Here is a 23,823-nt window from a genome sequence, read left to right as displayed (position 1 = left end):
AATCTAGGTCAGAGTTTTGCAAATGCAGCAATTGATACTACAGTTTGTATGAATTCTTCATTGTGGACTGTCCTGTGCATTGCAGAATGTAGAGCAACATCCCTATGTGCCACTCACTAGCTGCAAGAAGCAACAACTCCCACAAGCAGTGTCAAGCAGAAATGTCCCCAGATACCACCAATGTCCTATTGTCGGGGGAGGATATGCACATGTGGGCAAAAGTGCATGCTTGAAAACTACTCATCTAGAGTAAGAGTCCTAAATTAAACTAAAACAACACAGTGTTGTGGGTAGCAATAGCCAGGGTTGGTGGCGTGGGCAGTAAAGGAATTTATCAAGACAGTTGTAGGCACAAAAAGGCGTATTAGACAAAGTATGAAAATACATTGCAAGAAAGCAAGCAAGAGAGGAGCTGACTACAAACAGACAAAGGCTTCCTGGGGATTTTACAGGATGGTGCTTGTGCTGGAGAGGGCTACTTGCAGTACTGATAATGCCAAGGTTGCAGTGAGCTAACTTGCATTTTTCTGTTAGTCACAGTGTCTGGTGCTAAGTCAGTGCAGGAAGATTGTCAGTTATCTGCTGTGGGCCCTGGACCAGGAAGAAAGGTGGACTTAACAGTTTATATACTTTTTCTTTCTGCTTTCCCCTGCTCCTGCCATGCCAGCCTGACTTCCCTTCCCTTATCGGGACTCCACACATAGTGACCCTGAAGCCCCAGCAACCTCATCATTCACAACTTATTAGGGATTTGCAGTAAGGAAGAACAAAGGTGTCAGTGTGATCATTCTTTGCTCCATGCAGTAGGTCCCTATTAGCACGCACTTTTCTTCTCTGCCTCAGTCACCCAAATGTTAGGAGAAATTAAAATTAGCTTCTCTCCGCTAAAGAATAGGGAACACTCATTCTTGGGTATTACTGATTGACTTATTGGACCAATCTATGTGGCAGCTCATCTGACAATACTAAAATGCAGCCTCATTTTAGGGATATTGGTCCCTGCACGGCACATGTTCAAAGTTTTAAAGAATAGCAGAAACAAAGGGGAAGAAATGTAGCCATATAGCAGTGTTATTGAATACAGCAGGTCAAGTTGTAATGAATGAGAAAAAATAAAGTTCTTATGGAGTGCCATGATCTGAATGTTTGTTTGCATCCCAAAATTCGTGTTGACATCCTCATTCCCAAGGTGACAGTATGAAGAGGTAGGGCCTTTGGGAGGTGGTGTTTAGGTCATGAGGACTGAGCTCTCATTAATCAAATTAGTGCCATGGAAAAAAGGTCCCAGAGAGACCCCTCACCCTTTCCACCCTGTGAGGTTATAATGAAAAGATGGCCATCTATGAGAAAGCAGGCCCTCATCATACCCTGAATCTGATCTTGGACCTATCTATAGACCAGAAAGCAGGCCTTATCAGACCCTGAATCTGATCTTGGACTTTCAGACCACAGAACTGTAAGAAATAAATTTCTGTTGTTTATAAGCTACACAGTTCATGGTATTTTGTTCAACAACCTGAACAGACTATAACATAGGGAAATACAAAATGGCAGGATGAAAGGTAGGGTTAAAATGTTAGCCATGGGTATCAGGGAAGGGCCAAACACTACTTGCAAGTATTTTAAAAAAGAAGTATAAAGTACTCTGTGATTTATTTAATACCTGCAAATATTCCCTTTAGTTAAAAAAGTACATAAACATAATTAGCCCATATTTAAGACAGGAAGTAAGTATGTATTTAAATAATAATACGGTGGCTTTAATACAACTACAAAAAAGCAAGGTTAAGTGTTGTCTACTTAAAAATGGGATTATTTTGGCACACGAAGCTTAGGAAGGACACACTATTTCTCTCAATACAATGACTCTGGAAAACAATGAGGTAATGTAGTGCATCTTCCAAAAATAAAGGCTTTTTAAATAATGAAATTCTTCCTTTGATCAGGAAAATTCATAAACTAAAATTGTATTCATTATTAATATTCTTACCTCACACTGGAGCTTTGTCAACTTGGGTCTAATAGGAAAAATGGAATTTTACATTTTGGAAACAAAAAGGCTCAAATCATGGCCAAAAAAAATTTCCTATGTTTATATTCATGTCAACACTATAAGGGAGCAGTGTAGTCAAAAGAAATGGTTATAAGCTAGTGAATAGGCTACTCATCTGAATCGTCAATTAATTGATCTTGCTTGATAGCGATATTCCATACCACCACAAATATAGTTGTGAGAACAAGCAGACAAATATCCCATAATCCAGAAGATTCATTTCAAACTCATTCTAAAATTTGCTTTCAGAAATCCTTAAAACATACAACTTTAAGGAATAACACCACGTATTTTATAATGCATGCTCTAGAATACATTTTTTTTAGAATAAATTTTTCTTTGCAAGAACAGGAGACCTAAGTAAACACGAAATAAACAAAAACAGATATTGATTTTTCTCGTGTAGTAATTCTGACAATGCCCAGTATTGTTTCTCCTGTTTAGCATTCATTATCAATGAAAATCTATAAGGAAGAAACTACACATTAAACCATAGTGTAGCTTAGCTTTTGTGTTCCACTTCAAAAGGCCTCACTCTTTATCATCAAAACTATAATTTTGTGCTTCTCAAAGTTAATACTCAGGTCACTGGAAATTTCTTTGTAAAAGGAAATGGTCACTGAAAAAAATCATTCAAGCTTTCTACCATTATGGCCTTTTCTTTCCCCTCACTGGTCACTCAATCCTGAATAGAGGGCTGTTACTGTTCCTTTCTGTGGATGACCTTACTATGAGGTATTTTCAAGTCTCACTTCCTTAATATTACCAAATCACGTTCTTGATAAGTACATGAAGTGCTGTTTTAGAATTATCTGTTTCACAAATAACTGACATCTAGAAAATCGTTTCTGTCTAACAGTGCTCCAAACACATTTATTACACAGACAGTAAGTCCCTCTGCTAGGTCAAGCATAATAAAGAGATCACAGTTCCATTAAGATGACATGCAAATAATTTCAGCAACATGAAAAGATCCATAATAGAGAAATGTATGTTGTTTCAGGAGCAGAGCAAATAGCAACCTCTACCTGAGAAAATGCGTAGAGATAGCCTCTTCTCTAAAAAATAATGTATCCAGTTCCTTAACTTCTAGCTTAAAATGCTTTCTTCGTGGCCATCATCTTGCTGGTCAGCCTTGTTTGATGTACAAAGTACCCACCCTGATCACAAATCCCCAATGAGCATACCTTGTGGCTTTGGACTTGCAGCTGAGTGTTTCGCTGGCCTGTTCCCATTTATTCCCTGAGCGTCTTCGTTAGATACATTCTCATCAACCAGTGTGGTTGTGCTGCTTGTGAAACAAGGTGGAACTAAAGCGATATTTGGACAGGTACTGCTGCCTGCAAAGGAGTTCAGAAAGAAAGGGCAGGTAAGTATAGCGGCATAGCACAGCACTGTCTTGTAAGTTAAATTTCTCCTGACCCCGTAAAAGAGTTACAAGACTAAACATAGAAATACTTTTCCCATGTGGGCTGGCATTGACAAAGAGTTTTCCTAGGAAATATCTCATTCCATGGGCTTTAGGAATTTTTTTTTTTTTTTTTTTTTTTGAGATGGAGTTTCGCTCTTGTTACCCAGGCTGGAGTGCAATGGCGCGATCTCGGCTCACCGCAACCTCCGCCTCCTGGGTTCAGGCAATTCTCCTGCCTCAGCCTCCGGAGTAGCTGGGATTACAGGCACGCGCCACCATGCCCAGCTAATTTTTTGCACCTTTAGTAGAGACGGGGTTTCACCATGTTGACCAGGTCTCGATCTCCTGACCTCGTGATCCACCCGCCTCGGCCTCCCAAAGTGCTGGGATTACAGGCTTGAGCCACCGCGCCCGGCGCAGGAATCTTATAATGGATGTTGACAGAAGACTGCTATGTACAGGCCTCCCTTCCTTGCAGGGCCACAGAAAGGGCAGAACACAGCTGCTACAATGTAGGCAAGGAAAGGACCGAACTAATCCGTTAAAAGCCTTCCTTTTTAGTTTCGGGTCTGTTGCTAGTCATAGAGCAACTCAAAAGTACAAAGGAGGAAAGCCCATCCTGACAGCTGACCCAAAGACTCTAGAAGAATGGCTCCATTAGAAATGAACAAATAGACGCAGGCGCCCACGTCCACACACCCTCTCGCCCACTAGCTTACTCAGACTCCACGTCAACATCCGTGACATACCCTAACAGTGACTATGTTTTCCAAAGAAAGGATGGCAGGATTATACAGATGACTGGTCACATTTATATAGAACTCACAACCCCAAAATGTTTTTTAAAATCACACAAACACATCATGAGACATAAATGAAGAGGAAAAGATTAAATTTTTGTTCACTTTCTGGTATAAAAAGTCATACATTGAATTTCAGAGACTTTTAAAGGCGTCATGTGTTGGTGTTCTCTCTTTACTATGCATATTAGATTTCCTTCTCTTCTGGTTGACATGGTGATGTGAAGACAACTGATTCTGCTTCAGAGAAAATAAAATTTCTACCAGGAAATTCACTATAATTGAATCAAAGAATGCAATTTAAAGAATTATCATTTGGTTAAGGAACGAAGAGTCTCATTTGTATAGAATCCAAATATCTGAAAGAGAACTCTTAGAGATTTTTTTAAGCCTTAATTATTTAAAACAAGAGAAGCTATTTTTAAAAAACCCAATCAATTTTCTATTGCATAAAAAAACCTCTCTTAATTCAATTCATTATTAAATAATATTGACTAAAAAACACATTTGGGCCGGGCACAGTGGCTCATGCCTGTTATCCCAGGGCTTTGGGAGGCCAAGGCGGATGGATCACCTGAGGTCAGGAATTTGAGACCAGCCTGGTTACGATGGTGAAACCTCATCTCTACTAAAAATACAAAAATTAGCTGGGTGTGGTGGTGGGCCCCTGTAAACCCAGCTACTCGGGAGGCTGAGACAGGAGAATCGCCTGAACCCAGGAGGCAGAGATTGCAGTGAGCCAAGATCGCACCATTGCACTCCAGCCTGGGCGACAAGAGCAAAACTCTGTCTAAAAAAAAAAAAAAAAAAAACCCAAAAGACAAACAAACAAAAAGACTCCACACTTGAACTTTATTTTCTGTTGTTCTCCTTAAAATTTATCTTGGTAAAACAGATTTTGGAAAATATCAAGAGTTCCAAGTACTGTCTCAACAGTTGTTTCAGAGCCAATGCCAAAACAGAAATTAAATGACACTAGGAGTTTGAGACCAGCCTGGGCAACATAATGAGACTTTGTCATTACTTAAAAAATAAAAATTAGCTGGGCATCATGGTGCATGCTTGTGATCCCAGCTACTAGAGAGGTTGAGGTAGGAGGATTTCTTGAGGCCAGGAGGCTGAGGCTGCAGTCAGCTATAATCACAGGACTGCACTCCAGCCTGAGCAACAGAGAGAGACCTTGTAATTTTGAGAAAAGAGAAAGAAAAGCAGGGTGGGAGGGATGGTGCTTATCAGACACCCTTCTACTAAAATGGTTTATCAGATAGATTAAGCATTGTTTAGCAAAATATAACAAGAACTTAGAAAGCAAAAGTAATGAAAGATTATTTGACAGATTATTATTAAAATTATAAAAAGTCCGGGTGCAGTGGCTCATGCCTGTAATTTCAACACTTTGGGAGGCTAAGGCAGGCAGATCACTTAAGCCCAGGAATTTGAGACCAGCTAGGCAGCCATGGTGAAATCCTGTCTCAACAGAAAAAATTAATTGGGCATGGTGGCATACATCTGTAGTCGCAGCTACTTTAGAAGGCTGAGGTGGGAGGATGGCTTAAACCTGGGAGTTTGAGGCCACAGTCAGCCGTGATCACACTACTGCTCTGCACTCCAAACTGAGTGATAGAGCGAGGCACCATCTCAAAATAAATAAAATAAAATTATAAACAGAAGAAATACAGTTCAAAACTTTAAATGTGTAAGCTTATCTACCTTCTTATAAAAAGTATGTGAAATAGGCAAAGTATATCCCTAAAATCCACAGCATGTCATACAACCATTTGGCCTTTTAGGGGGAAAAACTGGATGCTTTTTCACAATGATACTAAGAATGCCTTAAAGGCCACGTTTGAGCCTACTAAAGGCCACCTGCTGGGGTCTAGTGAAGGATGGCTGTACAGGCCCAAACAGTGCAGAGCCACAGCTCAACCACAAACTAGAGCAAGGAACTAATGTAATCATAAATTGAGACTTTGAGACATCAAGAATATAGCTTTAGCATCAATTTATAAGAGAAAGCAGCAACAATACCACAAAAAGGGGGCAGTTAATGGGTTAAATGAGAAACAAGCTACATTGAGTCTTTTAAAAAGGTCATCACTATCAGTCTATTTAGAAATAAAACATGTCGGCCGGGCACGGTGGCTCAAGCTTGTAATCCCAGCACTTTGGTAGGCCGAGGCGGGTGGATCACGAGGTAGAGAGATCGAGACCATCCTGGTCAACATGGTGAAACCCCGTCTCTACTAAAAATACAAAAAATTAGCTGGGCATGGTGGCACGTGCTTGTAATCCCAGCTACTCAGGAGGCTGAGGCAGGAGAATTGCCTGAACCCAAGAGGCGGAGGTTGCGGTGAGCCGAGATCGCGCCATTGCACTCCAGCCTGGGTAACAAGAGTGAAACTCCGTCTCAAAAAAAAAAAAAAAAGAAAAAGAAATAAAACATGTCTCATCTAAATATTAATTTGAATGAAAACGAAGCACTTAATTTCTAGACAGCAAACTTTCAGGGTGTAGTAGGTTTTACAATTGTCATGTTGATAGAGACTATCTCCCATGAATGTACCAAAATGCCTGGAATAAGAGATCAACTGTGCATCTGCTTTTAAAATAAGCTCATCAAAGTCATGATTACACATCTTTTGCCAGAGGCAATAGATCAACATGTCAGAACATTGTTTAAAACAAGTCTCTAAATTTTAGCCACATCACAAAGCATGGAAGCATGGTGAAGGACACAGAGAACATTTACATTTTTAAACATTTGTTTAAAAAAAACAAAAAGGCAATGACAAATTTATAGAGATCATATGTGGCTAAAAGGCTAAAAATACTATTAATGATTATATGGTCCTGTACAGGAAAAAATATGCAGACCACTGGTATAAGTTAAACGAATCATGGTAAAAAGAAGTTTGCCTGAAAGAAACACTTTTCATTAAACACTGCATCTGCTAACATCTTGGATAACAGCAACAAAAACAAACTTTCTGCTTGTTTTTGACTGACTTAGCCTACTCATATTTGGACAAACAGTCCTTATTTGGGTACCAGTTGCATAACAGGGAATTGAAACCGAAATTGTAATCAGATGGTCCTCTCATTCATTAACTGTAGAGCAGGCGTCCCCAAACTACGGCCTGCGGGCCGCATGCGGCCCCCTGAGGCCATTTATCTGCCCCCCCCCCACCCCGCTGCACTTCAGGAAGGGGCACCTCTTTCATTGGTGGTCAGTGAGAGGAGCACAGTATGTGGCGGCCCTCCAACGGTCTGAGGGACAGTGAACTGGCCCCCTGTGTAAAAAGTCTGGGGACAACTGCTCTAGAGGCTCTTTGATTAGAAATTACAATAACAAGAAGAACTAGTAGGGCTGATTTATAATTATAAACAGTTATCTTAGACACAGCTATAATGAATTATAGTATGTTAGTTAGCATGGGGGAGGAGAGGTATCTGATTTAAATACTATCCCTCTTGAGGACTGATCATCTGTTTAACCACTTTTTAATACTAACCCATTGTGTACTCTAACCTTGGGTTGCTGACCTAGGCTTGCTGGGTTGCATCTCCTATAGGAATCTCTAGACATATGCTAACTCAAATATTCTCAACTGGCCTCACTGTTGACTGCATATGGCTTCCTCATTCCAACTGCAGAGGTTGCCCCTATGGCTTAACTTTCCTTTATCTGTCTTTTCTGGCATTTCAACGGTCATGCACTAAGTCATGCTTTTGAGTGGTAGATATGCCCTATGATCGGTTAGGGTGACTTTTGGCTACTATTTGCAAGTAGGCTGTTATGTTATAGTTTATTCTTTTGCATTTTAAGTTTGGATTCTCTCTTTGGCTATCCATTTCAAAGTACACTCAGTTATCTGATTCTTCGGGCCTGACCTCTTGCTACAGTGTCCATGACCTCAGATCACATCTTCATACGATCCTGCTTACTGTCTGGTTATACTGTCCCATCCATCCATACATTGGGGGTCTCTAGCCCAGGAGATCTCAATGGAGTCCACCACCCGTTGGATCAAGGATCTCTTGGATCGAAGAGGGAAGACGTAGTTTTCTAGGGTAGATCTTTTTGGGAGCATATTTTTAAAAAATATGCTTAAAGTATGTTTAAAGCATAAACATACTTTAAAAAACCAAAAGCCACTTCATTTGCATTTAGTTTCCACTGTCTCCTTGGTGTACTACAACCTGTGAGAATTACTTAGATTTGTCTTGAATTACTCTGGCACTTTTAAAGAACATGGTCGGGTATTTTGTAGAATGTCCCTCAAATTGGGCTTCTCTGTTATATTTTCATTATTAGACTGTGGTTACAGGTTTGGAGGAAGAACGTAACAGAGGCAATGCACCCATCTCACTTTATTATATTAATATCATTGCATGGTAGCAACATGATTATCACGTGATGTTAACCCTGGTCAACTGGTGAGGTGGCATCTGCCAGGTTTCTCCACTGTAAAACATTATTATAAGACATTTTTCAACACTCTTATCCTAACTCCCAAAACTCCCCCATTTGTCACACTGATTACAGATTACATCTTCCGTATGCTAGCCTACAAACCTAGAGATCAATTGCCTCAAAAAAACTGCCTTTCATATGCTAGCCTACAGACCTAAGAGATCAATTGCCTGGAAAAAAAAAGACATTAAGGTTATAAAATCCATACTTTACAACTCGCTTGCTAAGGGGAACAAATCCATAGCCAGGAAATTTATTTGAGTGTTATTTCAAATAGCTCCCTGAACTTCTAAACCTGAATAATAAATTTCCTAGAAAAATAATTATCAAGCCACAAAGGATCTTCAAAAAGAAAATCTGATGAAGAGTTAAAGAAAGTTCCTTGGACCTAGGAACTGTTCTTCTAGGACTCTAATCTACAGCAATAGTCCTGTATATGTAAAGCTGTATGTATATGGATGGTCGATATAACATAATAGAACATATGCAGCAGACCGGGAAGATTTCCAAAATGTTAATAACAGAGATCTATAAGACATTATTAAACTGTAGAATATGTATAATATCTCATTTTTAAAAAAGAATAAGATATAGAAAAATGTATAAAAATGTACTAAAAGAGGCGGAAGATAACACAGCAAATGTAAATTACAGAATTGCAGATGAAGGTGAGGTGAGAGAATGAATGAGAAGTTTCATATTTTGGTCTCTAAACAGCTATATCATTTAAAACTTTTATAGTAAAAATGTATTTACATTTTACTTATCTTTTAAAAAATATCTGAAAGTCACCAAGTATATGTAACACAGAGACTTTTTAAAAAGCATATCCCTGCTGGATGCAGTGGCTCACACCTGTAATCCCAACACTTTGGGAGGCAGAGGCGGGCAGATCACCTGAGGTCCAGAGTTCAAGACCAGCCTGGGAAACATGGTGGAACCCCATGTCTGCTAAAAATACAAGAAGTAGCTGGGCATGATGGCAGGTGCCTGTAATCCTAGCTACTCAGGAGGCTGAAGCGGGAGAATTGCTTGAACCTGGGAGGTGGAGGTTGCAGTGAGCCAAGATCATGCCACTGCATGACAGAGCCAGACTCCATCTCAAGAAAAAAGCATATCCCTTACATTTGTACATCCATGTTCACAGCAGCATTAATTCACAGTAGTCAAAAATTAGAAGCAGGCCGAGCATGGTGGTTCACACCTGTAATCCCAGCACTTTGGGAGGCCTAGCAGGGTGGATCACAAGGTGAGGAAATCAGGACTATCCTGGCTAACATGGTGAAAACCCATCTCTACTAAAAATTTAAAAAAAGAAAAAAATTAGCCAGATGTGGTGGTACGGGCCTGTAGTCCCAGCTACTCAGGAAGCTGAGGCAGGAGAATTGCTTGAACCTGGGAGGTGGAGGTTGCAGTGAGCCGAGATTATGCCACTGCACTTCAGCCTTGCTTCAGAGCAAGACTCCAACTCAAAAACAAAAACAAAAAACAGAAAAAACGTAAGTAGAAGCGGGCCTGGTGCAGTGGCTCACATCTGTAATCCCAACACTTTGGGTGGCTGAGGTGCCCAACACTACGAACAACTAATTTTTTTCTTTTTAGTAAAGACAGGGTTTCACCATGTTGGCCAGGCTGGTTTAGAACTCCTGACTTCAGGTGATCAACCTGCTTCAACCTCTCAAAGTGCTGGGATTACAGGCATAAGCCTCCACATGCAGCATGAAATTCTACCATATGCTACAACACGGATGAATCCTGAGGACACACATAATGCTAAGTGAAATAAGCCAGTTACAAAAAGACAAATATCATGTAATTCCACTTATACCTAGAATAGTCAAAATCATAGAAACAGAAAGCAGAATGGTGGTTCTGAGGAGCTGGGAGGAGGGGGGAAAAGGAGTTATTGTTTAGTGTGTGCAGAGTTCAGTTTTGCAAGATGAAAAGAGTTCTGTGGATGATAGTGGTGATGGAAGCACAAGAGTTCTGTGATGACAGTGGTGAATGTAGTTAATGCCAGTGAAACGTACATTTAAAAATGGTTATGGCGGCAAATTTTAGGTACTTTTTACAACAATTAAAATAAAATAAAATAAACTTAAAGCATATCCCTTGTTTAACCAAGAAAAAAAATCAAGAAATATTAAGCTGTTCTTATCTCTGACATGGCAAGAAACCATATTAAAGGTTCTTTAAAACTAAAGTGCCTGGCCAGGCGTGATGGCTCACACCTGTAATCCCAACACTTTGGGATGCCCTGGAGAGAGGACTGCTTACAACCAGAGTTTGAGACTAGCTTGGGCAACATAGCAAGACACTATCTCTACAAAAAGTAAAAAAAATTAGTTGGGCACAGTGGTGCATACCTGTAGTATTAGCTATTTGGGAAGATCAGTTGAGACTGGCAGTTTGAGATTGTAGTAACCTGTGATTGCACCACTGTACTCCAGCTGTAACACAGTGAAAGACCTTGTCACTTAAAAAAAAAAAAAAAAAAAAAAAAAAGGCTGGACGCAGTGGCTCAGGTCTGTAATCCCAGCACTTTGGGAGGCCGAAGCGGGCAGATCACAAGGTCAGGAGTTCGAGACCAGCCTGGCCAGCATGGTGAAACCCGATCTCTACTAACAAAACACAAAAATTAACAGGGTGTGGTGGTGGGCACCTGTAATCCCAGCTACTCAGGAGTCTGAGGTGGAAGAACTGCTTGAACCCAGGAGCAGAGGTTTCAGTGAACTGAGATCCCGCCACTGCACTCCAGCTTGGGCGATGACAGGACAAGATTCCATCTCAAAAAAAAAAAAAAAAAGGCCGGGTGCAATGGCTCATGCCTGTAATTCCCAACACTTTGGGAGGCCAAGGCAAGTGGATCGCCTGAGGTCAGGAGTTCAAGACCAGCCTGATCAACATAGTGAAACCCCATCTCTATTAAAAATACAAAAAATTAGCTGGGCGTGGTGGCGGATGCCTATAATCCCAGCTACTTGGGAGGCTGAGGCAGGAGAACTACTTGAAACTAGGAGGTGGAGGTTGCAGTGAGCCGAGATCATGCCACTGCACTCCAGCATGGTCAACAAGAGCGAAACTCTGCCTCAAAAATAAATAAATAATAAATAAAAGTTAAAGTTAAATACTGAAGTGCACTTGGATTAGGGCTTGGTCCTCCACTCCCACTTGTACCCACAATTCCATGCCTTCCACATGCTGAGATTATCCTCCACTTAAATCTCCACCGCAGACCTCATCTGTCTGCAGTTTTACATTCAGTTGCCTACCAGCATCTTCCCCAGTATGTCTAAGAGCCATCTGACTATCAACAGACCCATATCTGAACCTCTCATCACCCAACTCTCACCTAAAAGTAACTGCCTTGAGGTTTTCGCTGACTCAATAGCAACAACTCCATTTATGCATAGGCTAAAACCTTGAAAACACCCCAAGTCCTCTTTTTCTCTCATAGTCTACATCCTATCCACCAGGAAATCCTGGTGGCTCTACTTCCAAAATATTTCCAGATTTTACTATCTAGCACCATCTCTGTTGCTACTACTCTGGCCTAAACTACCACAATTTTTAACTGAATTACAGCAGCAAGACCCTTCACCTGGTCTCCCTGCTCCTTCCCTTGTTCCCAGTGCAGTCCATATTTTCAAACCAGGACCAGAGAGACCCTTTTAAAACCCAAGTCAGATCCTGTGCTTAGAATTCTCCAATAGATCTACGTTCTGCTGAGGGTAAAATCTCAAGTTCTTGCAATGGTTTGCAAGCTCTACAGGATCTGGCCTTAGCCCCGTTGCCACTCTTACCTTACTGGCCCCTAGTGCCCCTTGCACATTCCATTCCAGGCACACTGGCTCCTTGCTATTCCTCCAACAGGCCAAGCAAACTTGGTGCTACAATGTTCTTCCTCCAGATTATTTTGAGGCTAATTGCTTTATCTTCTTCGAATCTCAGTTCAAATTGCAACTTGTCCACATGGATTACCCTGACCACACTATTTAGTTTTATTGGTACTCCGACCCTACTTTATAGTTGTTTTTTTTTTTTTCTGCAGTACCTATTGCTTTCTAACGAACTACATTATTTATTCTGTTAATTGTTTATTGTCAGTTTTCCCTGGTTAGAATGTAAGCTCCAGCAAGGCAGCAATCGTGCTCCTGACAAATCCCAGGAATATCACCTGTCACAGAGCAGATGCTCAACACGTATTCGTCAAACAAATGAATTCTGGAGACCTTGAGCAAGTTTCTCTGTTTGCCAAAATTCTTGGTTTCTATTTCATAAAAGATGTTTGCTAAATCCTAACAATATGGAAATATGTAGCTAAGAGCCCAACTTGTATAAAATTTTTGACATTTCCATTTAAATCTAAAATCTAAAACATTCAAGGTTACCTACACAAATCCTCAATATTCAGTTAAAACCAAAAAAAGTAGGCCGGGCGCGGTGGCTCAAGCCTGTAATTCCAGCACTTTGGGAGGCCGAGGCGGGTGGATCACGAGGTCGAGAGATCGAGACCATCCTGGTCAACATGGTGAAACCCTGTCTCTACTAAAAATACAAAAAAACTAGCTGGGTGTGGTGGCGCGTGCCTGTAATCCCAGCTACTCAGGAGGCTGAGGCAGGAGAATTGCCTGAGCCCAGGAGGCGGAGGTTGCGGTGAGCCGAGAACGCGCCATTGCACTCCAGCCTGGGTAACAAGAGCGAAACTCCGTCTCAAAAAAAAAAAAAAAAAAAAAATCAAAAAAAGTTAAAAGCTATACATACCCAAATAATTTCTTCACAACCCAGAAGCAGATTTTTAAGCATCTGGAATTGTGGAACTCTCAAGTTGTTTATCTTGATAAAAACAGCAACAGTAAAAAAAAAATCTCAGTTATTCAATGTTTCTGATATTAATATTATTTTTATTGATTGTTGTTTTTGAGACAAGGTCTCACTCTGCCACCTAGACTGAGGTGCAATCATGGCTCACTGCAGCCTCGACCTCCTGCGCTCAAGTGATCCTTCCACCTCAGCCTCCTGAGTTGCTGTGACTACAGGCATGCATCACCATGACCAGCTTATTTTTAAAAATTTTGGGGCCTGGGCACGGTGGCACACATCTGTAATCTCAGCACTTTGGGAGGCCAAGGCGGGCAGATCACGAGGTCAAGAGATTGAGACCAGTCTGTCTGGCCAACATGGTAAAACCCTTTCTCTACTAAAAATACAAAAATTAGCCAGGCCCACGTGGTGGCAGGAACCTATAATCCCAGCTACTCAGGAGGCTGAGGCAGGAGAATCGCTTGAGCCTGGGAGGCAGAGGTTGTAATGGGCTGAGATTGTGCCATTGCATTCCATCCTGGGTGACAGAGCAACACTCCATCTCAAAATAAATTTTTTTTTGTAGAAATGGGGTTTCTGTTGCCCAAGTTGGTCTCCAACTCTTGGCCTGAAGCAATCTTCCCACCTCTGCCTCTCAAAGTTATGGAATTACAGGCATAAGCCACTATGCCCAGCATGTTTCTGTTTATTATTTTATTTACATTTACTAGGATCACTAACTTATATGGATTATAGGCTACCTGCAAGGCTGGTTGCCTTGCCGGGAGTTCGGGCATGCCCATCTCCCTCCCCGTTTGAAAATTTACATGATGTCAATCATCTAGCTCCGCCTAGAAATCCCCTCTGCACTTGGCACCTAATCCCACCCTTGGAAATCACCTCTGCATTCAGCACTTAGCCCGCTCACCAGAAGTCCCACCTACCTACCAATAGCAGCTCCCGCTGTCCACATCCTGTTTCTCCAAATCCAATCAAACTCCTTCACTCCCTATAAAACCCCACTCCTGAGAGGAATCAGCGCGACTTCTCTGGCCCCTCTCCCCGGGACCACAGAGCCTTGCCTGGGAGCTGAATAAATTGGCATCTAATTTTCTTGTGCTGGCCTCAGTTTCCTCATTTTTAACTCGACAATAAACCTTCAGAGAATAAACTTTACACTACCAATATTTCAGACTCATCATATAATGCTATCTAAAATTAAAGAATGTTATACTGTCAGGTAAAGCAAATGGCTTGAGGTCTTTGGAGTTCAAAGGTAATATAAACTCACAAATAAGACTTGAAGGGAGATAACTGCAGATATTCAATATTTTTAAAGGTCTCATGGTTGGATAAGCACTAATACAAAGTGTAAAAAGGCAGTTTTGACAGCTGTCTTTCTTAAGCATATCAACAATGTGTCTGTGCAGTTGACATAAATGTACAACCTCTAAAGACAAAAATAATTTTTAAAACTGCTCATTTTCAGACTAGAAATATTTTGTTTTTCTCAAATTATACTCCGTAATTATTTACTGAGTGTCTTTTGTTTGGTACCCTAAAAGGATGAAAAGGGTAACACTAACATTTCTAAAGAATACTACTGTCTGTGGCACCATAAAAGTTAGAATTCTGTTAGAACACAACTTGCTTTGCTCATCCTAATTCCAATTTTGAATAGAAGCTGGTAAGACCCATGGCCATAGTACCTGTTATAAGAAGACTGCATATCGCTACAATAAAAATACGGGCTCTGGAGGCCCAACACTCTGCTCCATCACTCTTGGGATGGCTATTTGTTGTTAGATGCCATGTGTCCCTGCATGGAAGTGTTAAAAGTGCACATTCCACGATGATTCCTGCATTGGGACTGGCCAGTGTGCTCTGCTGTACCTTGCTTGGCATGCTGTTTTGTTAGGTATAGACTGAATTTACCACTGCACCAGGAAGGCAGCTCTCCCACTCATATTTGCCCTCACTATTGCCTTTCCTGAGTTCCACATGCTAATGGAGGTTCCCCTTTCTGCTGTGTTCAGCTAAGAATGTTGGTTAAAACTGGGAGTGGTGGCTCACGCCTGTAATCCCAGCACTTTGGGAGGCCGAGGCAGGTGGATCACCTGAGGTCAGATTTCAAGACCAGCCTAGCTGACATGGTGAAACCTCATCTCTACAAAAAAAAAAAAAAAAAAAAAAAAATTACAAAAATTAGCTGGGCATGGTGGCGGGCACCTGTAATCCCAGCTACTCAGGAGGCTGAGGCAGGAGAATTGCTTGAACCCGGGAGGTGGAGGTTGTAGGGAGCTGAGATTGAGACACTGTGCTCCAGCCTGGGTATCAGAGTGAGACTCCATCTCAAAAAACAAGCAAATAAAGGCGACAGAAAGCTCTAGCTATTTATAGTATACAAATTACTATGTGTCTGCAGGAATGACCAGAGTGGAAGGTGGGAGTAAAGAGATACCACAATCAAGTACATGTGTCTCTTTCTGCCTGCTTGCAAAAGACAATTCTAGTTGACACCATCTTAAGCTGGAGGAGGTTCGCAGACAGCTGTGCTTTATCTGAAAATTGTTTCCAATTCATTATAACACCCATTTCTCGGTCCCTTCTTTTACAGCTAAGTAGAGCCATACGGAAGAGACTGTGCAATAGATTTATTAAAACACCCTGTGTTACTGCTGTGCTGGTGGTGAGAAATGGGCCTCAGAAGTTGCCCATCCACAGGATAAGATAAATGCCAAACTTTTAAACAATCACATTTTTTCACCAGAGCCTAAGATTCGTAACAGTTTTGAGCTTTGATATCAGTGAATACATCATGAAGAACGCCAAGCATAGTACTTTGCAGACAGGCCTGAAAACTGATTATTTTTCTGGTTTGATCATCTGTATCAAAAGTAACTCAAATGCTAGGTATATGTACACTTAGGCAGCTTTCATTGATCCCTAAAAGCATGACATTTAGCTGTTTGGATACCAACTGTATCAGTTATTCTGTATCATTAAGCACTAAATAGGGTCCTACAGCAAAACATTAACTTAAACATTCTTCAAGTCAGCCAAACAACTATCATTTTCCTGTGGTCAAATCTTGGTTTTTCCATTTACTGATGATCAGCCGAGTGAATGACTTACCTTCCCTGTACTTCAATCTTGTCATCGATAAATGAGAATTCATAGGATTCATAATAGTATACACCTAGGTTGCTGTGAGGATTAAAGTATTAAATTCTAGAGAGCATACTACAACAGTAGCTAGCACATGGTAAACACTGTGTAACTAACTGAAATTACTAACACTTATATAGTAATGCTGGATGATGCCAGGGAGTGTTCCTTAGTCTCTGCCCCTTCAGCCTCCTACGTCCCTTACTTGCTGCCTCCTTCTGGGCCTGCACTGTCTGCTTATATTTGCCCTCACTACTGCCTGAGGTCTATTTTCCTGCCACCCAGCACTTGCTCATGCTGGCTTTAGCACCTGCTGTTAGCTTCACTGCCCAACGCCTCTGTTACTCTCTGGGATTACCAATAGACCATTTTGGATAAATTTTGGCAAAACCATGACTCTTGCAAACTAATATAATAATGAATTATTTATAAATGTACAGACCTTGTTTATCAAGCATGAATCTCTTATTCAAGTCCCAAATAATTTATCATAATTCTCCTCCAAATTGCGTTCACAATATTTCACTTTCTTATAAATGTGTGTCCTGGATTGTACAAACTTTTTTCATTTCTCCTCCATTTGACATTTCTTCATTTGCTATTATCACAATTGCTAGTTTTTGATAATTAATCATTTTCTGAAAAGCACGTTTAAGTGGTTATGAACTTTTTGTTGGTTTTTTTTTTGAGACAAGGTCTTGCTCTGTTGCCCAGGCTGTGCAGTGTCACGGCTCACTGCAGTTTTGACCTTATAGGCTCAAGTGATCTTCTCACTTCATCCTCACAAGTTGCTAGGACTACAAGTACACCATCACACCCGGCTAATTTTAAAAAACTTTTTACACTTTGGGAGGCCAAGGAGGACAGATTACCTGAGGTCAGGAGTTCAAAACTAGTTTGACCAACATAGTAAAACCCTGTCTCTACTAAAAATACAAAATTAGCCAGGTGTGGTGGTAGGTGCCTGTTATTCCAGCTACTTGGGAGGCTGAGGCAGGAGAATCACTTGAAACCAAGAGGGGAGATTGCAGTAAGCTGAGATCATGCTGTTGCACTCCAGCCTGGCAACAGAACAAGACTCCATCTCAAAAAAAAAAAAAAAAATTTGTAGAGATGGGGTCTCATTATGTTGCCCAGGCTGGTCTCAAACTCTGGGGCTCAAGTGATTCTTCTGCCTCAGCCTCCCAAAGTGATGGGATTACAGGCGTGAGCCACCATGCCCATCTACTTTTAAAAAACTCAATGTATATGCTAAGTTCGAGGTTAAAAAGAAAAAAAAAAAAAAACTCAATGTATGATTTTAATATATCGTATCTGTATGCTGCTAAAGTACTAACTGCTCCATAAGCATTAAGAATAGCCTGTGATCAACTGCAAAAAGAGTAACACAACCTATCAAACTGTTACTTTATTCCATTCTTTTTCTTTTCTTTTTCTCCCTATTTAAATGTACTGAGTGATAACTCCTTAATTAAAAGTGCCAGGTACTCAGCTAATTACTAGAGACAGAAAGACAAGTAAGACACATGCTTTACCCTTGAGTAATTCATGGTTAATGGGAAAAGACACATGAACACTTTTTTAAGTATCTGGAATGCCTGTCTCACCCCTGCACCCATCCCCCGCTGACTGCAGCTGGGAAGCAAAGGCACCAGCCCAAGCATGGGATGATGAGACTGGAAGTGAGGCTGTGCAGGGGGAGAAGAGAAGAGGAAAGCTGGAGATGCGCTGAGGACACAACTGGCAGGGGCACGAGCTGTAGAAGGCAGGGCTAAGCAGGAGGAAAGGACAACACATACCTTGGAACCTTGCTAATGTGACAGAGAAACAGTGCCTTTCACTTTAAGAATGCAAGAAGAGGGAGAGAGATCCAAGATGGCTGATTACTAGCAGCTCAGGATTGTAGCTCCCAGTGAAAGCACAGAGAACGAGAGGATGCCACACTTTCAGATGAATTTTTGTTGCTCATGGACCAGGAAACTCCCAGCAGAGGATCCCTACAGGTCACCAGTTTGACTTTTGTGGCCAGCAGGGTGGTTTTGCTGGCGCCCCGGCGGGGCAGTTCTCGGTGCCGAGTAAACAGGATTGGGTCCCCTTTTGGTCGACGTTTGGAGCTCCGGGAAGGCAGAGTCGCCCATTCGGCTGATTGAAAAAGGGACTCAAGAGGGAAGCCAGACTGGAGATTCCTGGGCAGAAAAGCACCAAGAATCTCAATGCTGCTGTTTTAGCCGGCACAGTGGGTTGCTCAGATTTCGGCGCTGGGAATCAACAAGCTGGACATCCACTCAGAGACCTAATTTGAAAGTCAGTAATTACAAAGATGACAGGTGGATAAGTTTACAATGACAGGAAGAAACCAGCGTAAAAAAGCTGAGAATATTCAAAATCAGAATGCCTCTCCCTCTGCAGGGGATCACAGTTCCTCATCAACAAGTGAACAAGGCCTGATGGAGAATGAGTGTGTTCCAATAACAGAATTAGGCTTCAGAAGGTGGATAATAAGAAACTTCTGAGTTAAAAGAACATGTTCTAGCCCAATGTAAAGAAACTAAGAACTTTGAAAAACGGTTTGACAAAATCCTAACGAGAATAGACAATTTAGAGAGGAATCTAAGTGAATTAATGGAACTGAAAAATACAATACGAGAACTTTGCGAAGTATGCACAGGTTTTAACACTCGAATTGATCAAGCAGAAGAAAGGATATCAGAGGCAGAAGCCCAACTTAATGCAATGAAACAAGAAGACAAGATTAGAGAAGAAAAAGTAAAAAGGAATGAGCAAAGTCTCCAAGAAATATGAGACTATGTGAAAAGACCTAATTTATGTTTGATAGGTGTACCTGAATGTCATGAAGAGAATGAATCCAAGCTGGAAAATATTCTTCAGGATATTTTTCAGGAAAACTTTCCTAACCTAGTAAGGCAGGACAATAATCAACTCCAGGTAATACAGAGAACACCACAAAGATATTCCTCAAGAAGAGCAACCCTAAGACACATAATCGTTAGATTCACCAGGGTTGAAATAAAGGAGAAAATTCGAAGGGCAGTTAGAGAGAAAGGTCAGGTTACCCATAAAGGGAAGCCTATCAGACTCACAGCAGATCTCTCAGCAGAAACCCTACAAACTAGATGAGAATGGGGGTCAATATTCAATATCCTCAAAGAAAATAATTTTGAACCCAGAATCTCATATCCGGCCAAATTAAGCTTCATAAATGAAGGAAAAATAAAATTTTTTGCAAACAAGCAAGCACTCAGAGATTTCATCACCACCAGGCCTGCTTTACAAGACCTTCTGAAAGAAGTACTACACACAGAAAGGAACAACCAATATCAGTCATCCCAAAAACTTACCAAAAGGTAAAGAATATCTTCATAATGAAGAATCTACATTACCTAATGGGCAAAATAGTCAGCTAGCATTAAATGACAATATTAAACTCACAAACATCAATACTAATCCTAAATTTAAATGGATTAAACGCCCCAATCAAAGACACAGACATGCAAATTGAATAAAAATTCAAAACCCATCGGTACACTGTATCCAGATCCATCTCATAGGCAAGGACACACAAAGATATGCACCCAATATAGGAGCACCCAGTTACATAAGACAAGTTCTTAATGACTTATAAAGAGACTTGGACTCCCGCACAATAATAGCGGGAGACTTTGACACCACATTGTTAATATTCGATGGATCAATGATATAGAAAATTAACAGGGACATTTATGATTTGAACTCAGACCTGGAACAAGTAAACTCAGCGAATATTTATAGAATTCTTCACCCCAGGTCCACAGAACATACATTTTTTTTCAGTATCACATTTCACCTATTTTGAAAGTGACCACATAAATTTAAGTAAATCACTCTTTAGCATTTGCATAGCATTTCACAGATTTAAATAAAATATTGGTTGGCTGTTTGTTATTTTCTTCCCTTATTCCTTCCTGTCTCCACTGTTAAGCACAATTATGGGCATAAAAGAGGTTTTTAATACCTATTTTTAGATTGCATTCCAGCCTGGGCAATAGAGCAAGACTCCTGTTCTCTCTCCCACTTTCTCTTTTTTTTTCATTAAAAAAAAAAAAAAAAAAATTGTGCTATATACACAGGTTTTAGGGAAGAGTCAAAAAAAAAAAAAAAAAAAAAAAGAATGCAAGAAGAATACTGTTTTGTGTGTCATGATTTCAGGAGCCAGTGAGACTGTCAAAGATGCAGTCTGCTTGGCATTCATTAGCCTCAGCTATCCCTAAACACACCATGTGCCCTCATTTTCAATCTCATGGTTACATGATTAGATATATTCCCTTTGGTACTTTTTTATTTTTATTTTTTTTGAGACAGAGTCTTGATCTGTCGCCAGGCACCAGGCTAGGGTGCAGTGGTGCAATCTCAGCTCACTGCAACCTCCGCCTCCTGGGTTCAAGCAATTCTCCTGCCTCAGCCTCCCAAGGAGCTGGGACTACAGTTGCACACCACCACACCCAGCTAATTTTTGTATTTTTTAGTAGAGAGGGGGTTTCACCATGTTGGCCAGGATGGTTTCAATCTCTTGAACTCCTGATCCGCCTGCCTTGGCCTTCCAAAGTGCTGGGATTAGAGGCGTGAGCCACTGCGCCTGGCTGGTACTTTCTTTAAACTACCATTTTATTTTCATTTTAAGGGGGTGGAGAAAGCCTATTTTCCTAATTCAGGGCCTATTATAAACAGGCTCTTGGCCGGGTGCGGTGGCTCAAGCCTGTAATCCCAGCACTTTGGGAGGCCGAGGCAGGTGGATCACAAGGTCGAGAGATCGAGACCATCCTGGTCAACATGGTGAAACCCCGTCTCTACTAAAAATACAAAAAAAAATTAGCTGGGCATGGTGGCACGTGCCTGTAATCCCAGCTACTCAGGAGGCTGAGGCAGGAGAATTGCCTGAGCCCAGGAGGCAGAGGTTGCGGTGAGCCGAGATCGCGCCATTGCACTCCAGCCTGGGTAACAAGAGCGAGACTCCGTCTCAAAAAAAAAAAAAAAAAAAAAAAAAAACAGGCTCTGATCCACTCATTGTATTTTGCTGACTGTGTTCTCAGTACTTATAGGCTAAATCACTTGTCCTTCCTCTAAGAAGGGCTGATTTCCTTAATTATGTTAATAGCAGCAACAAATACCAGCCAAGTGATTCAGATGGAGGGAGGAGGGGGAAGCACTCAATGACAGCCTAGATAACATTTTTGGGTGTTTGCTGGTTTCTTCCGAACCCCATGGAGTTAAGAGTCAGGTGAAAAGGCCACAGCAATGAATTCACAGCATATGCCACAGGCCCTGGCACAAGTTTTCCTTAAGGTGTTCTGTGAAGTGCTCCTCTGACAAGAGGATCCCTCGTCTCCCATCACTCCTAGCCACATCCAGGATTCTGTATGAAATACCTGTGATTTGCCCAATTTTAAAGCTTCATCTAGTATTCTTACAATACTAATGGGCCTATTAGAGGCTCTGACAAGCTCTGCAATAGAAAAAAACCTGCTTAACTCTGAAGTCAGTGTTTGTCTGGAAAACCTTTCCACTACATATTATTGTTAAGTCAACATCCCATCCGAGCTAGTGTATCTTGGAACATGTTTTGGGAAAAGCTGCCCCAGGGACTTTGTCCCACGTTCCTGACAGCTATGTTTTGGCTATTTCCTAGACCTTCCCATTGCCATTACTGGCACATGCTCCTGACTTCTTGGTAATCATCTTGGTTGCCCTCATGACCCTAACTTTGAAATCATGAACCCAAACTCCAACCTGCTCATGGCTTTTGGACCTGATCCCACATGTTCCCAGACTTGAGGCTTCACAATCCCACGATGCTCTGACCACAAAGCAGCACTAGGGTAGGACCCAGGAGGCCTGAGTTCTATGCATGGAGTCTAAAAACAGAGTAGCCCTTAGCTTAAAAAATTAGATGAAACCACATTCTGTAAGTCTGCCAGTCCACTTTCTCTTCATTCTCTCCACCTCCCTCATATCGTTCACCTGCAAAATCCCACAACCTAACAGACTTGGAGGCATGCAACTTAGGAACCACAGGAAATCTCCAAAGGAACTGGTTCTTTCTTTGAAGTGGTTATAAAATAAATCTGCATGCTGCTTTAAGTACAGGAAGCAAGCACAATAATTACCAATACAGGGAACAGTAATATGGAAATGTAGAATAATGCATACAGCTTTACTTCACTGAGACAAGTATCCTAAGATCTCAAAATACAAACGAAAATGTCTGGCCTGTAGTTCTAAGTAGCGAACAGATATATTAGCCCTTTGCTTTGTTACCTCCTTGTGGGTTTAAGCCAGGCGCCCCCAAACTTTTTACACAGGGGGCCAGTTCACTGTCCCTCAGACCGTTGGAGGGCGGCCACACACTGTGCTCCTCTCACTGACCACCAACGAAAGAGGTGCCCCTTCCTGAAGTGCAGCGGGGGGCCGGATAAATGGCCTCAGGGGGCCGCATGCTGCCCGCGAGCCATAGTTTGGGGACGCCTGGTTTAAACTCTAAGACCAGACAAAACACTTCATTTGATTTCACATTGAAGACCTATAACCCAAACACCCCGCCACACATGTATGTCCCAACAGCGTACTAGGGTATGCTCCCTGGAAAAACATCGTTTTCAAGATGGCCTTTTCTCAATTGATTTGTTTTCTAGACACCAAGATACTCTGTGTAAGTGCAAAGTAATACATAGTTTCAGGCAGGGATACACCAATGCTGAGACATGTCCTTCAGTAGCATAACACTAAAAAATATTTATCTTCAATGTCACAAAAATATTAACAATCATAACTTGAGGCCAGGCACGGTGGCTCATCCCTGTAATCCCAGCACTTTGGGAGGCTGAGGCAGGTAGATCACTTGAGGTCAGCAGTTTGAGACCAGCCTGGCCAACATGGTAAAATCCCGTCTCTACTAAAAAACAAAAATCAAACTAAAAAAAAATTAGCCAGGTGTGGTGGCGTGCAGCTGTAATCAGAGCTATTCAGGAGGCTGAGGCAGAAGAATCACTTGAACCTGGGAGGCAGAGGTTGCAGTGAGCTGAGATCGCGCCACTGCACTGCCTGGGCAACAAAGACTGGG

At 41.4% G+C, this 23,823-nt stretch overlaps 1 protein-coding gene across 6 annotated transcripts in view; it reads right to left on the bottom strand.

Annotated features, from left to right (window-relative positions):
• Positions 1-23,823, bottom strand: part of FGD4 (FYVE, RhoGEF and PH domain containing 4) — a 252,879-nt gene that overhangs the window by 88,176 nt on the left and 140,880 nt on the right. For all 6 annotated transcript variants that reach the window (XM_039471828.2, XM_074403053.1, XM_074403051.1 and 3 more), the window contains exon 2: positions 3,241-3,393. In XM_039471828.2, the coding sequence (XP_039327762.1) occupies positions 3,241-3,393 (153 nt within the window). The remainder of the gene's footprint in view (positions 1-3,240; positions 3,394-23,823) is intronic.

The sequence above is a fragment of the Saimiri boliviensis genome, chromosome 7, assembly GCF_048565385.1.
Source record: "Saimiri boliviensis isolate mSaiBol1 chromosome 7, mSaiBol1.pri, whole genome shotgun sequence".
In the NCBI taxonomy this organism is placed as follows: domain Eukaryota; kingdom Metazoa; phylum Chordata; class Mammalia; order Primates; family Cebidae; genus Saimiri; species Saimiri boliviensis.
Note: the sequence above shows the minus strand (reverse complement) of the source record. Positions and strands in the feature narration are given on the sequence as shown.